Below are 15,934 nucleotides of genomic sequence, written 5' to 3'. Positions count from 1 at the left end.
AATATCTTGTTGAAATTCCGTTTTTAAAATTGGGATGAAATTGTTGCTTGTCCTGTGTAAACATTATATAAACACCTTATAATGCGAAACTGTACCCCAAAATGCATACGCATGTACGGATTTAATGAATGTCAGTGAAATTTTAGAATTACATGTATCTCGATGATCTAAAACAATATGCAGAATATTTTGTTGAAATTCCGTTTTTAAAATTGGGATGAAATTGTTGCTTGTCCTGTGTAAACATTATATAAACACCTTATAATGCGAAACTGTACCCCAAAATGCATACGCATGTACGGATTTAATGAATGCCAGTAAAATTTTAGAATTACATGTATCTCGATGATCTAAAACAATATGCAGAATATCTTGTTGAAATTCCGTTTTTAAAATTGGGATGAAATTGTTGCTTGTCCTGTGTAAACATTATATAAACACCTTATAATGCGAAACTGTACCCCAAAATGCATACGCATGTACGGATTTAATGAATGTCAGTGAAATTTTAGAATTACATGTATCTCGATGATCTAAAACAATATGCAGAATATCTTGTTGAAATTCCGTTTTTAAAATTGGGATGAAATTGTTGCTTGTCCTGTGTAAACCTTATATAAACACCTTATAATGCGAAACTGTACCCCAAAATGCATATGCATGTACGGATTTAATGAATGTCAGTGAAATTTTAGAATTACATGTATCTCGATGATCTAAAACAATATGCAAAATATCTTGTTGAAATTCCTTTTTTAAAATTGGGATGAACTTGTTGCTTGTCCTGTGTAAACCTTATATAAACACCTTATAATGCGAAATGTACCCCAAAATGCATACACATGTACGGATTTAATGAATGTCCGTCAAATTTTAGAATTGCATGTATCTCGATGATCTAAAACAATATGCAGAATATCTTGTTGAAATTCCTTTTTTAAAATTGGGATGAACTTGTTGCTTGTCCTGTGTAAACCTTATATAACACCTTATAATGCGAAACTGTACCCCAAAATGCATACGCATGTACGGATTTAATGAATGTCAGTGAAATTTTAGAATTACATGTATCTCGATGATCTAAAACAATATGCAGAATATCTTGTTGAAATTCCTTTTTTAAAATTGGGATGAACTTGTTGCTTGTCCTGTGTAAACCTTATATAAACACCTTATAATGCGAAACTGTACCCCAAAATGCATACGCATGTACGGATTTAATGAATGTCAGTGAAATTTTAGAATTACATGTATCTCGATGATCTAAAACAATATGCAAAATATCTTGTTGAAATTCCTTTTTTAAAATTGGGATGAACTTGTTGCTTGTCCTGTGTAAACCTTATATAAACACCTTATAATGCGAAACTGTACCCCAAAATGCATACGCATGTACGGATTTAATGAATGTCAGTGAAATTTTAGAATTACATGTATCTCGATGATCTAAAAAATATGCAAAATATCTTGTTGAAATTCCGTTTTTAAAATTGGGATGAACTTGTTGCTTGTCCTGTGTAAACCTTATATAAACAACTTATAATGCGAAACTGTACCCCAAAATGCATACGCATGTACGGATTTAATGAATGTCAGTGAAATTTTTCGATGAACTGAAAGTAATTTACAAAATGTACTTAGTTTTTTTGTTTTTTTGGTAAATGGATATATATATTAAAAATCTTAATGTAACAATAAATAATTACTTACAGTACTTACATTAATACAACAATGCTATATATAATATATTTCTCAAATGTTTGTTGTTTATAAACTTATCACCGTATACATATAATTACGGAATATTTTTTGGTTGGAAGCCTCTCTCTCATCAGCGAAGACTCCATATAATGAGAGCGAGGCATGTAGGCCAAAAGAGCATCAATGTATTGATTTATATAACAATGGTTATCTACTAAAGTCACTTGTTGATTCCAACTTGAATTCCGGTTTTACCAAGAAAAGAGAGCTTTGATATTGGCCACAGGTAAAACCCTCCAATATGCACCGCCTCGTCATCATCAAATGCACCCGGTACAGGCGGTTTTGTGGCGCAATTATCTTTCACACTGACCACTTCAACTACAAGGCAACCAGGCGCAATTGGTCTTCCATGTAACTGATGCTTTGCCATAACCTTTCCCGTTCCTTTGATCATGTTTCGCTCGTCCATAAGCCCAAAAACTGTACCTGCGTATAAAAATTTACCTTACTATTAAAAATATTTGTGGAGAGTTTCATCGGCACTCATGTCCACGACACTCACGAATACATAGAAAGCAGGCTAAAATGTAACTTTAAACTCCATTATTTATATTACTCACTACGAAAACACCGATATGTCCACGAGCATGTAATGGTTCAGTTTGTTAATGATAGATACGCTGGAATTATGTTTGAATTTGAAAATGAACAGTAAATGAAATAATAACATAGCCTGAATCCACAACGGCGAAATATAGATCTTGGTTTTATTAATTACATGGATGAAAGAAAACGCAGACATTTACCGCATTCTGTTTGGAACATGCAATGGGTAATGTTGCTAAGTGCCATTAAGTTTATTTGTTTATTGCTTCACAAAAAAGAAGAATCGGCTAAATAAACAGGTTTTGTTTATCATGCTTATAGCTAATTCTGCTCTTTCCGTGAAACAAGAAACAAATAAACTCAACAGCACTTAGGTGATTATCGCGTATTATTATATGGCAAGCGTCACTTCCCGTGAAATTTCCCGTAAAGGCCGGCACTTTCCCGTAATGGACCGGCGTTACCGGCGATCAATTCAGACATTCAATTCAGACATATACATAACATTATACTGCTTTCACAAGCACCCATTTTTACTGGCGCAGTTGGGTACCCATAAGACGTTGCAATGATCAAATTCGTGCACCAAAATATGAAATTTAAAAATGATTATATAGGATAAATGTCACTGCCTTGGTGGGGCAACCAATCAAGCGAATAAAAACTTTTGATAACTAGGCAGAACATTGATGAACATTAAAAAATTCTAAATCGCATCAGTTTCGGACTTCACGAAGGGGAATAAAAATTTTAGCTAACCTTCCTTAAGCTGTAGTGAAAGCCCATTTGAAGCATTTAAAAAAATTGTTTGCTCAATAATTTGAGAAACAATTAGTTCTTGGCCGTCATTCTTTGACAAAGACTGACTAGGGAGCTGCATGTCAGGTTGGTTAATGGGAGCGAGGAAAGAATGGTCTTGAGGCTGGGATTGTGAAGGCGTACTAATTGTTTCCCCTGATGTACTCGGTCTTAGGCTAGTAGAAAGTGGGACTTGGTGATCAGATGCAGTCATTGGAGGTAACGTAGATGGAGGCAAAAGTGGATCAGTACTAGTTGACGAACTGACATTTGATGAAGTTGAAGAAGATGATGCATTGTTACTTGCAGTATTGATTATTTCCATGTGTGATTGCAAAGAAAAAGAAAAGGAGTTTCTTCTCTCCCACAATCTTCGCTCTTGTTGTGCCCCGTAATGGTTTGGCTGTTTTGGATAACAACCCAATTCGTCTATGAGTTCGGACGGCAAACCATTAAACTTTAGTCCAAGAGATTTTGCTGCTGAATACGGCAAGGGTGAAGCCTTGCCAACTAATGTACCTTAAAAATAACGATATTATATTAATTTTGTATTCTGACTTTTTTTGTAGCGTCAGATAGAATTCACAGATAAATAGTATCATCCCACGGGAGTTGAACCCGTGCTCGTATCGCTGATACGTGTTAACACAAAGACGATGAAGAATTAAGTGAATTCTATTTTTTCGTAATGTCTCTATGAGGAATTCTCATATACACTAGTGTATAGCACTTGTACAACATAGTATATAACACACATAAAAAGTAGAGAGATTTACTTATTTTTAGGCATCTTTATAAAAGGCCACATTCATCAGTAATTCAGAGACGAAATGAAATATTCTTTTTATGTGCATTTTTATAGGACCGGTTGGCGTCGTTTTTGTTGAAGAACTCTATTCCTTTTCAGTCATAGAAACTTTGCCAGCAAGGCTTATTAAGATGTTCATAAAAGAATATTTAAATTCCTCTCAGTCATGAAAGTGGTCTATGCAATTGTAAATAAAGCTTCCTTTATAAAGGTGAACCATATCTAATTTCACAAAGAAACAGTAGTGAATATAACAGCATTTTTATGTATATATATAAATTCATATATAAATACTGCATTTTTGAAATATTAGAGGAAAGACGTCAAATATAGAATGTACTTACTATACTTTTTGTTAAATATTGTTCTAATCATTTTGTCGCTCACATCTATCTTGTTATTAAGGGAGACTGAAAAAATAATTTTAAAAGTATCACATTATATGCAACGAAATCTCTGTCATTTACTATTTCTCTAGTGTATACAAAGCCAAATAAAGATAACCTGACATTAGAATGCGCTGATCGGCCTAAAACAAAATTCCCCCCTGTTTTACTGTATCTGAATTATTCACTCATTCAGATGATTGCATCTCTAAACACCTTCGCCCATTTTATGCCCTCGGTAGACTGGACCAAATTTAAATAGGCATGTAATAAGTTTTCAAAAATTATAAATTGGGTATAAATGTTCATGTCAAACAGGTGACTCATGTTATGGAGCACAAAGATTAACAGTCGCATTCCACGAAGTGAACGGTGCCGACACTTTACCATTTTGAATGACATTTCCAAACTTTGTACAGGTATCCGGATATTCTTCAAGAAACTTTTGGCCCAATTTTGTTGAGGCATGATATATATTGCCACCTTCCACACAGATAACCAGGCATTCGACTCCATCTATATTATCAAGTTCTGCAACCTGAGTGTTGATAAATATTGATTAGGCTCAATTCAGGACTCATTGTAGTGCCCTAAATTCGAATCACATGCATGTGTTTTCATTCACATGTGGTTTCACGTAATCACATGTCATGTGAATTCACACACATTCATATAACACACGGTACATATTAACTTCGAACGTGTAGGTAGCTTGTAGAAATCAGAGAATTCGCTGTGTCTGCATAAGTAAACTACCTGAGAAAAACAAGAGAGTCTTCGACGTTTCGAGATTTTCAGGTAGCACTCATACACAGCGATTTCATACAGAGAAATTTTTACTCCACCAAGTCGCGTAAAAAATTCGTTACTATTTAAATCGTTTTTGGTTTAGAACGACTATTCCATACTGAATGAGCACTGTATGTGCACTAATACACTATAACTATTTGTAGTAAAAAACTGTGAGATACAGAGTAAATACACTTATACTTAATAATAACATTACCTCCTTCATTAAATTGTTAACAATTCTTTTACTTCTCTGCCTATCAGTGAATCCTTCCGCAACATCGGAATCATTCAGACTCCGAACTTTCCCTCTATATTCCTCTTTTTGACCATCTGTCAAGTCCTTCCACTTCGCACCAAGTTCAGAGAACTTTTGTTTCTTGCTCTTGGAGTCTCCTAAATTTACTAGTACAAAATGTTATATACAGTACACAATGGCAGTACATAATAGTACACAATAGCATATACATACTACAGTGAATGATACTATGTCTGTATCAGCTGGATCTTGCAAAAACGGATGGCTACTTTTCAGCAAATATTGTACAGATCAAAAGTAAAAGTAAGTGGTCAAAATGCTGTCCCTGTGCATGCATTTGACGTCATGACAGCTTAATGTATTAACAAGATAAACTGGTGGGGTTTTTTCTAACCCACTTAATGTTAAAAACCTAAAAAATATAACGGGAATTATTAGTAAAGTGTTAATTACGATGCAGTATAACGCGATTGATCGTTATATTTTTGAGGTAGTTATCCTATATATCAACCGAAAATTTATCCGGCAAAGAATCTATGTACCTACACTGGCAACCCACATTTGAAATTTTATTAACATAAAACCTGACTTGCCTAATTGAGTAACGTGTATGTGAAATCTAATTGTAGGATGCACTGTGGTTTTTTAATATACAGGGTGTATCAAAAAAATTCGAATCGAAATTTTGCGTGTAATAATGCAAAATATATTTGACAAATTTGGTTGATTTTTACACGATTGTTAAGTTCATTTATTTCTCTTTCAAATGACACGTTGTACGTGTAATTTAGTTGAAAAATGAAGAAGTACTGGTTCAACAAAAAAAGTTCATAAAAATCACAATATTCCGCCGATGGGAATTGGACGTTTGTTTTATTGAAAATTAGTCCCAAAGGGCTTTAAAATCTAATCATTACTGAAAACTAAAACGCAAATTTATCGCAAAAATTCTGCTTATTCAATGTTCAACGATAGAAGTTTGAAGAACACAATGCCTCCATTAATTAAATTTGCATTTTCTTTTGTCTGGAGGTCTCATTTCGAATTCCCATCGGCGGAAAAATTTGATTTTGAGCAACAATTTTTAAAAGACGATAACTCGGCCAGTTTTGGTTGTGTCGATATAAAAAAGGTATAATCGTAAACTAAATAAGCTAATCTTTGTTGCCATATAAAAATTATATCGTTTACTTTAGTATTTTATACACAGCAGCTTGTCAAAGTTGGATTCGAATTTTTTTGATACATCCTGTATATCATCAATATAATCATACCGATTGAAGCCCATATGTTATCCTCTCTTCTTATCAGTTTTTTTTACATTTATTAATGGTACATCACAATGATACTTCAGATTTAATTTACCTTCAGCAAGTTGTTCCTTGGCAAAAACATTATAGCCACTCCTTTTCCGAATTAGAACTGATTTACTAGCATTTTGCCTAGGTTCACCAGAGGATCGTTTGCTAGCTTTATAATTACTTATCCAGTTCTAAAAAATAAGGTAAACTAAAGTGATTATCCCATGAAAAACGAAGCACAAAAATGTCAGGTTGGTATTAGATTAAGGTACTGTACAACACATACAATAAACCCTTCCAAAACTAGCTTGATTGCATAGAAAAAACAGTTTGAAATCGAGCCGGACAATGCAGTCCATTGTTAAATAAGCAGTTTTCATTGCCATTTGTAATAAAATACAGTTTATAATCACAGACAGTGTGATATGCAGAGTTATCAAGGTCTCGGTAAGCATTATGAGCCGAGCCTCTGCATATCACAAAAACCGAATTCAATAAAATTTAAAGGTTTTATTATACATTTGAAGAATAGTAAACATAAGCATTAACAAATGAAAAACCTTATTTAATAGCAACATCCAAAAATTCATCAATTATTAATATATAAATGCATTCAAATGAATACCGCTTGTTAACCACCGCAGGTTCACTTGCAGATAACTCAGTTATCTGCTAGCAGAACTGAATTTTGCGTGATTGCGCGATTTATCTGTCAACTATTAGCCAATCAAATTGCTTTCACTACTATAATGTATAATAGTAACAATTAATTGTTGGTTAATTGAACTTCCAGCACTCAACTTAATTAACATTTAAATTTTTCCTGGCTATTGTGCACCAAGTACTCTAGATTATAGGTTAGTTTCTTCATATATTTTTCAATTTTTTTTCTTGCAATGTTTTAACATTTTGATGTCCAACCAATGTTAAGGTTGGGGTTTACAGTGTGGGTTGGGGTTGGTTTTGGTGTGAGAAATGTTAAAGTGTAAGGCTATACATGTGAATACTTCAACTGCAGTACAAATGGCAAATGAAATTTCCAGTCACCCCTTGATGAATAAAATTGTCTGGTGTTAGACAAAGTAAAATACCAATTAAAGTAGGGAGCATCAGGGCACAATGCTACGCTATGGGTTGATGTCTCGGAACAATATATTAACCATTAATTCATTACTATTCTTTCCAGAATTTGTTGGGTGCAAAATTGTGTAGTAAATTGTAGAAATTGCACAATGAATCAAACACCAACAATAGCAAGATTTAATTTGGGTGAAATATTCAAAATTATTACATCTACTGGAGCAAAAATACCATTATAGATTCCATAGAAATTGGTTATGAGGTGATTGTGATCTCTTACTCAGTGAGTGTGAGTGAGTCAGGTTTTAAATAAAGGTATATGTAACAATTAAAGGGCCCCTGTTCAAGGTAAAGTTTGAAAAAAAATGTTTCTATTAGAGGTTGATTAGTCTTACACTATAAACATAAAATCTTCTGGAGTTCATATAAATATATTCGACAAAATACAGCAAATATCCTCTCAATTTTAATATATATCCTTATTTGCCTGCCTTGACGTATAAATTGCTGAATGACTAGCTGCTATAGCCTGTGCCCTGTGGTTTATATGATTATGCAAATTAAATATTTGACGGTGTGCAAAAGATATTTTGCAAATATTAGTTTATCTATTGTTTTGACCTACCAATATTATATCTTAACATGTTTAACAGTATACACAGCGTTGTTTCATTGTTTTATTATTTGTATCATTTATACAAACTTACTTTTACTTGGGTTTCAGACAAGCCACAAGCACTAGCACATTCAACATGTAATTCAGCCAAACCTTTCTTGGTTGAAACCATTCCTCTCTCATAAAAATCCACAAGAACTTGTTTTTGTGCATCCGTTATTGACAATCTTTCTACTTCCATTATGAATAATTCAGTTACTTATTTTATTTTAATATTCGGCGAAATGCAAATCAGTAAACGTGCGCGACAGCCGCGACTACAGTGCAACACTATCAAAGCAATATGGCGATTGGCGAACACGGAAAACTGGCGCAAATTTTATAGTTTCGCGGTTTTTAACGGAACGAAGGTCAGTCGACTCCAGCCTGCTCTGAAGGCAGCGCGCCAGCAGGTACAGCAGATCTTTCGTTAGCACTTACATACGGGCAATGAGAGATAATGAAACCTGCTTATATATGTGTAATGAGGTGCTAATCGGGTGACCACCGACCCTTATTGCCCGTAGTAAGGAGGGGAAGAAAGAGGAACGGTTTAAACTATAGAACATGCCCACTAAGGGGCCTGATGAGTACACAAAACGTGTGATGTTTAGGGAAGCAATGAGGATGGTGCTCACAGTAATTATGAATAATCATGTGTACACCTTTGATAATGAAATTAGGAAACAGACTAGGGGTGGCCCTATTGGCTTGCAGCTAACTGGGGTCTTAGCCCAGGTTTTTATGATCTGGTGGGACAAGGAGTTTACAACGAGGTTGCAAAAGTATGGGGTTATAAAGAAACTGAATGAAAGATATGTTGATGACATCAATATAGCTACGAGAGCAACACCCCCTGGAATGAGATATGAGAATGGCAAAATACACATAGATGAACAGTTAGTCATGGAGGATAGAAGTATAAGTGCCGATGAGAGAACAATGATGATAATTAAGGAAATAGGAGATGATATCCATCCATCAATTAGATTGGATGTCGATTACCCGTCGAGACACAAAGACGGTAAGATTCCAATCTTGGATACGAAAGTATGGGTGGAGACCAGGGAAAAGGAACATAATGGAAGAACGAAGCGAGTGGCGGTTATCTTGCATGAGTTTTACGGTAAAGATATGGCATCAAAGGCACTAGTGAATGCAAGATCAATGTTACCTTGGGCCGTAAAGAGAACTGTACTAACGCAGGAGGTTTTACGAGTGATGTTAGGTTGTAGTAGGCTTCTACCATGGGAGGTGGTTGTTAGACATATTGAGGAAATCGTGTTACGAATGCAGTTTTCTGGATATACCAAGAAATTCAGGTACGAGGTTGTCGATTCAGCACTTAAAGCATATAGAGTGATGGAAGAAGCTGAACGAAAAGGTGAAAGACCGGTTCATCGACCAAAAGGTTGGAAGAAGAAAGAAAGAGAGCAAGAGAAGCTTAGAAAGGAAGTCAGTTGGTATAAGAAGGATGGTAGTGAGTCTGTTATTTTTGTCCCGGCAACACCAGGATCACGGTTGAAGAAAGCATACGAACGAGAGATACAGAGCCAAGGTTTTAAGGTTAGAGTGATCGAGAAGGTTGGTGAAAGTTTAAAGACGATGTTGCAAAGATCGAACCCATTGAAAGACCGTCATTGCAAGAAAATGGATTGTTTAGTGTGCACAACAGGGGGAAAAGGGCCTTGTGATCGGCAGGGGGTGACGTATGAGATACTTTGTAATGAGTGTGGAAATATGTATATCGGGGAGTCATCACGGAGTGCATACCTGAGAGGGACTGAACACAGAAAGTCACTAAGTAGCAAGGATGAACACTCAGTACTTTGGAAACATTGTAAGGAGAAACATGGGGGTAGATGTCAGAGTTTTCGCATGAACGTTACAGGTATATTTTCTAAGGATGCTATGTTAAGGCAAATTAGCGAAAGTGTGAGAATAGATAAAGCGTTACCACAATCACTGATCAATTCGAAAACGGAATGGAACTCTTTTCGTGTACCCAACCAGACGTTTTGAACTGTGGGATGCTTTTATGGTTTGTACATGAAGTAATAGGAGGGAAAACGTTTCAGTCAGAAGACATGAAGTATTGACTTATTATTATTTAACATGGCGTCAAACTGAAGAGGCTGAGAATCAGCGAAATATATTTTATTTGCCATGGTTTTAAGTTTTAGTTTTTTGAATTTATTTTAACAGTTTTAATAATTAGGGTCTAGGTTTTATTAAATGTGTTGAAAGAGAAACTTATGGACGATATGTCAAATTCAAACTGCCTGAAATATTTTGACATCACTTTCTGCAAACGTCCATCTACCAAGATGGTATACTTATTGCATTATTATCAAAGCAGCAAGTATTCAACTTCACATTTGATAACAATTATCAAATCAGTGATATTTAAGATTAAATATGTAGTTCTATGGCATACGCACGGACGAGTGACATTAATCGCCATCAATTAAAAAACTTTACCCTGTTATTAAATGTTATAAAAGCAATAATTATGTTTACGTTCTTTTTACCAAAACGCTAAATATTACCAAACAGTACAGAAAAGAACTTTGCTTTTAATATTCTCAAATAGCATAAAATATTCATGAACTTTAATGAATTATTAGCTATGTGTTTATGTAATGAACTTTGAACAAGTTGTTCACATTTTGTTCCACAGTCATTCTGTAGTCGTAATCTTTTTTCAAATGTTTTGTTATTGACACTAAAGACACTTCAACCGAGCCTTGTAGTTGTCTCGTTTAGTCCTACATTCATTGTCCTGGCCATAATTATGCAGTAGAGCTATATATTTCGTGCTAAGGCTGTTAGCAAAAAAGAGACAATAGAAAATTAACGGTACAAATTTAATTTGGTAATAAAAATTGAACACATTTGCTTTAATCTTTGATTACAACTACTTTTTAAAAGTATGTTGTTGTTTATGTGGTTCCAATGGGATTGCACCACTGAGCTGTATTATAATCAGGGGCGGATTCAGACCGTTGCAACCGTAGCATATGCTACGGTCAGATTTTACCGACATATTTTTTTCCAGGGTGTACCTTTGGAAAACGAAATAATTGCTAATAATTTCATATTTGAAATTTACAAAATTACCTGGTAATCCGGTATATTGAAATAGTTTTTATTTCATTTTGGATGATTAAATTCGGGTTTTTATCAAATTTCTGCCCGAAATTAGCATTATATTGCCCGTATTTGCGGGTTTTACGGCAATTGCTATATCACATCGTTCTGAAGTCGAAGCAAGTCATTGCAAACTGTAGCATTTGCCTCATTCTGATTGGCTTGCCCCATCTAACTGTAGCAAACCAATGATAGCGCTGTATTTACAAATTTTTGCAGTGGTCATATTGAAACTGACCGCTGCAAAAATTCGCAAATACAGCATTCTGATTGGTTTGCTACGCTCAGACGGAGCAAGCCAATCAAAATGAAGCAAACTGCTACTGTTTGCAATAGTCGCTTCGACTTCAGAATGATGAAGTTGACTTGTTGTCGTATAATCGTATTTGCCGCTCCTCGTTGACTTGACTTGTAATCAATAGAGTGAATAGACGCGGTAGTTACTAAGTAGACATGGCTTCTACAGACCCACTTGACGAGCTTCTTTGTATACTGAACGAACGTATTTCGTTTGACGAAAAGGCGAATAAAATAGCCTCTGTTAAATCCCTGTGTGAGAAAGTGGTCGTGGAGGAATCGCTAAGGAACGTCTCGGATGATCGAAAGGTTTTGGTGTGCGATTTTTCGCATTTGCAGTTCCCGCGAAGCGAACAACAACGCTGTTTAAATCACCTTCCTGTCAGGTCAGTCTTATGAATAATATATTAAATATGTAAATTGTTTACACATTTCATTCTTGTCGAATATATTACCATATTTTGCTTATGTATAAAAAATACAGAACAATGGCCTCTCATCGTAATTTAATAGCCATGTAATATGTGTCATGTGTGTATATTATTGAAGAAATATGTGAGTTAATATGCTATATATTTATATCTTAGACCCTGCAGTGTTTTATCTTAGACACTGCAGTGTTCATGAACTTATTCGTGTGAAATTATACCTGCACAGGCTGTTGTCTGACTCTGTTGTCTATATGTGTATATATACAGTGGTAACTGCTAACAGAGTTTCGAATTACACTATAATCACATACCCATAATAGTAAACCATAGTATTTCCTCAACAGCACAGTAATCAAGTTATCATAATTTAGAATTACATATAGACAATAAAGCCTGCTTCCTGGCTGCGATAGTGTATTTTGTATTTGCTTACCTACACATGGTACTGCAAGCTATTAATTGGCACATAAAAATAATACCACTGATTAATTACAGTAAGAGATTCGTAGCACCATTGGTCACACAAGCTTAATTTATAAATGTGTAATTATTAATTACTGACAACTAACTAAAATACAGGATTTACCTAGATTAATTGAAATTATTTATAAATGTCCTGAAATATATGTGCAATAAGTGGATGTGGAACCAAATGTCAAAGTAACATTATAGATAAATGTGAAGATAGATAAAGATTAATAAAGTAACTAAGTAGGTTAATTACATAATTTTGTCTTTGAGCAATTTCCACAAATGTACAGTGTATTGATAGAGTTATTAACTTGAATTTTTTAACACCTGTATTCTAAAAGCTCATTCATGCTCACACTCAAATAGTGGAGTTTGAATTTCAGCTCCCCTTAGTGTGTCAGTGCATAGCTTAAGGGTCCCACTTATTATATCTTTTTGTATGCAAAAACAGTACATAGTTTTCTGTATTTCCCATATTTAGGACTACTGGAGATGGCAATTGCTTGTACAATGCATGTTCCATTGCATTGTGTGGCAACGAGTCTCTGGCGTCTTACCTGCGTTGTCTGACAAGCATTGAACTTTTTTTAAATTCTTCGTTTTATGCTAAACATCCCATTATTGAGCAGCAGCACAAAAAAGGTGCGTTTAGTTCCATTGCAAATACTTTTGCAATGTGTTTGTCTGATATTGCTCTTGGTTCTGTAACAAAAGAAGATCCTTGCGCACCAATACTCACTGAAGCATACAGCAACGCAATGAATCATCAATGGAGTTCTTTTATTTGTCTTCTTTCCCTATCAAGTGTTGTTAAACGTCCAATCGAGTCGTATTTTCCAATTACACCTAATGAAGAAAAAATTGACTCCCTGTCTACAATGTTTAACTGCACTATATATCCGCGAGAAATAGCAACATCAATTTCAGATCAGAAAATCATTTATTTCGTTGTGCATTAATGCCTATGGATTATTCCAAGCTTGGTAAAGTTCCTGCGACCAAAAATCACTATGTTGCTCTTTGTGAAGCAAAAGAAAGCAGCAGTAAGGTAGGTGTTCGACACTTTGTTATGAAGAAAGTTTCACCAGGTATTAATATCAGTTCGACACAAGTACGAAATGTTACGCCGCCTACCAAGCAAACGCCGCCACCGTTATGTAGTACTGTGCCTGTGGCAACTTCCTCTGCCTTTGTACCCGCAAGAAACTCTTCTTCATCGCAACCAGTTAAAAAGAAGCAGACCATTCTTGACAAGCTATTCCCTAAAAAAAGAAAGTTTGCCGAGGAAAGTGACGACGAAGATATTCCAAAGCCGAATCTTTTGTCTAAAAAACGTGTACCTAGTTCATTGGTTTCAGAACACGTACCTGAATGTTCAAGATCCGAAACATCGTGTTCCCAAATGATATAGCTAACTTTGTCAACAGCAACTCCTTAACTGATACGCAGAAGTACGAGGTTCTTTGCAACGTTTGGGTACCATCTACAAACTTTCCATTTCCTTTGGTAAACGGCAGGAAGTTTCGCTTGGATTGGATCAAGTTGTTTCCGTGGCTGACGTACTCGCAAAAGTTGAATGGAGCTTTCTGCATAAACTGCGTGCTGTTTGGTTCAGAATGTACTGGGATGCACAATACGAGTAAGTTGCAAAGGCTTTTTAAAACCCCATTCACCACATGGCAGGTCGCACCCGCTAAATTCAGGGAGCATTCCGAGAAGTCACCACTTCACAAAGCAGCCACAGCGCGTGCAGCAGTACTAAGATCTCATATGGAGCAAAGGTCTGCACCCATTGATGTTATGTTGGATGATATGAAAAGGCAGCAGATAGAGGAAAACAGAAAACTTCTGAGACCCATTATCGGAGCAATCGTTCTTTGTGGCAGGCAAAATATTCCCTTGCGTGGACATAGAGATGATTCTTCGAACTATCTGTCAGATGAGGTTAACTGTGGTAATTTCATTGAAATCCTAAAGTACGGTGCAATGTGTGCTGGTAAGACTCTTGAGGAACTTTTCAAAAGCACTCCTAAGAACATGACCTACAAATCAAAAACCACTCAGAATGAAATAATTGATATATGTGGCGATATGATAACCAAAAAACTTACTGATGAGATCCGCGAAGCAAGGTTTTACTCCATTCTCGCCGACGAAGCATCAGATTGTAGCAACATAGAACAGCTTAGTATCGTTATCCGGTTTGTAGACAAGCAGTGTCAAATAAGAGAAGAGTTTCTTGGCTTTGTCCCGTGCAAAAAGGGTGTGTCTGGTGAAGCTGTTGCCGCTACAATTGAAGAATTCCTTCGGGACCAAAATTTGCCGATTGATGATTGTCGTGGTCAGGGTTATGATGGAGCTGGGAACATGGCAGGGCGATTATCTGGAGTAGCAGCTAGAATACAAGAAACCAACAAGAAGGCTCTGTATGTTCACTGTAACTCTCACCGTTTAAACCTTTGTGTCGCCACTTGCTGCAAAGAACAACTGGTAAGGAATATGATGGAACATGTTCGTGTTGCCTCGGAGTTCTTTAATTTTTCTCCGAAGCGTTTTGATTTGTTGGTCAAGACCATCCACGAAATGCTTCCTACAGCGAATCATAAACGGCTGATAAATGTTTGCAAAACAAGATGGGTGGCCAGAATCGATGGTTTGTGTGTTTTTATCGAGGTTTTCCCTGCAATTATTAGATGCTTGGAAATCATTCGTGACAATGTCGGCGACAATTGGAATCCAGATTCTGTCCGAAAAGCTGTTTCTTTATATTCAGCAACCGTGTCCTTTCCATTCATTGTCGCGTTAGTTGTGGTTTCAAAATGTCTTCTGGTGACTCAACCGCTCACGGTTCAACTGCAGGAATCCGCTATTGATGCTGGAGCAGCTAGAGAAAAAGTATCCGCTCTTTACGTTCATCTAGAGAAAATGAGAAATGACGTGGACGCAGAACACGACTCGTGGTACAAAGAAGCTGAATCCATGGGAACCAGTGTTGGAACTCAACCAGATCAGCCAAGAACGACAGGGAGGCAACAACACCGCGCTAACACACCAGCTGATACACCGTCACAATATTACCGTAGAGTAATTAGTGTGCCCTTTTTGGATCATCTTAAATCGGAAATCCAAACACGATTCTCGAGACAAACCTTGACCTTATGGATGCAGTGTATGGTTTGCCAAAAAATGTTCTTATCTA

General features: G+C 35.9%; 3 protein-coding genes across 3 annotated transcripts; 2 read left to right on the top strand and 1 right to left on the bottom strand.

Moving 5' to 3' along the window:
• Window positions 1-3,407: 3,407 nt before the first annotated feature.
• LOC114544743 lies at window positions 3,408-8,617 on the bottom strand. The gene is made up of 8 exons (XM_028563294.1): window positions 8,439-8,617; window positions 6,700-6,842; window positions 5,749-5,762; window positions 5,309-5,496; window positions 4,690-4,840; window positions 4,261-4,326; window positions 3,559-3,627; window positions 3,408-3,511 (listed from the first exon to the last, which is right to left on the bottom strand). The coding sequence occupies exons 1-8, from the start codon at window positions 8,586-8,588 to the stop codon at window positions 3,408-3,410; spliced, it is 885 nt and encodes a 294-aa protein (XP_028419095.1). The 5' UTR covers window positions 8,589-8,617.
• Window positions 8,618-11,989: 3,372 nt separating this feature from the next.
• LOC114544742 lies at window positions 11,990-13,694 on the top strand. Its single transcript, XM_028563293.1, has 2 exons — window positions 11,990-12,219; window positions 13,217-13,694. The coding sequence occupies exons 1-2, from the start codon at window positions 11,990-11,992 to the stop codon at window positions 13,692-13,694; spliced, it is 708 nt and encodes a 235-aa protein (XP_028419094.1).
• On the top strand, window positions 13,694-15,819 carry LOC114544741 (52 kDa repressor of the inhibitor of the protein kinase-like; the record flags this gene model as incomplete). Its single annotated transcript, XM_028563292.1, has 2 exons — window positions 13,694-13,783; window positions 14,116-15,819. Coding segments are annotated over exons 1-2 (1,794 nt in total), but the record flags the coding sequence as incomplete, so codon positions are not given.
• Window positions 15,820-15,934: the final 115 nt, after the last annotated feature.

The sequence above is a fragment of the Dendronephthya gigantea genome, unplaced genomic scaffold (genome assembly GCF_004324835.1).
Source record: "Dendronephthya gigantea isolate DGI-Jeju-01 unplaced genomic scaffold, DenGig_1.0 000930F, whole genome shotgun sequence".
Lineage (NCBI taxonomy): Eukaryota > Metazoa > Cnidaria > Anthozoa > Malacalcyonacea > Nephtheidae > Dendronephthya > Dendronephthya gigantea.
The sequence above is the reverse complement of the archived record's forward strand: the minus strand, read 5'-3'. Positions and strand labels throughout refer to the sequence as shown.

Bases quoted from the DNA above. Each gene is read 5' to 3' on its own strand.
- LOC114544743 (XM_028563294.1), bottom strand. From the start codon at position 8,588: ATGGAAGTAGAAAGATTGTCAATAACGGATGCACAAAAACAAGTTCTT. The intron at 6,843-8,438 runs GTAAGTTTGTAT...CTTATTTTTTAG, and splicing joins TGTCTGAAACCCAAGTAAAA to AACTGGATAAGTAATTATAA. The intron at 4,327-4,689 runs GTAAAGTGTCGG...TTATTTTTTCAG, and splicing joins TGGAAATGTCATTCAAAATG to TCTCCCTTAATAACAAGATA.
- LOC114544742 (XM_028563293.1), top strand. From the start codon at position 11,990: ATGGCTTCTACAGACCCACTTGACGAGCTTCTTTGTATACTGAACGAA. The intron at 12,220-13,216 runs GTCAGTCTTATG...TCCCATATTTAG, and splicing joins TTAAATCACCTTCCTGTCAG to GACTACTGGAGATGGCAATT.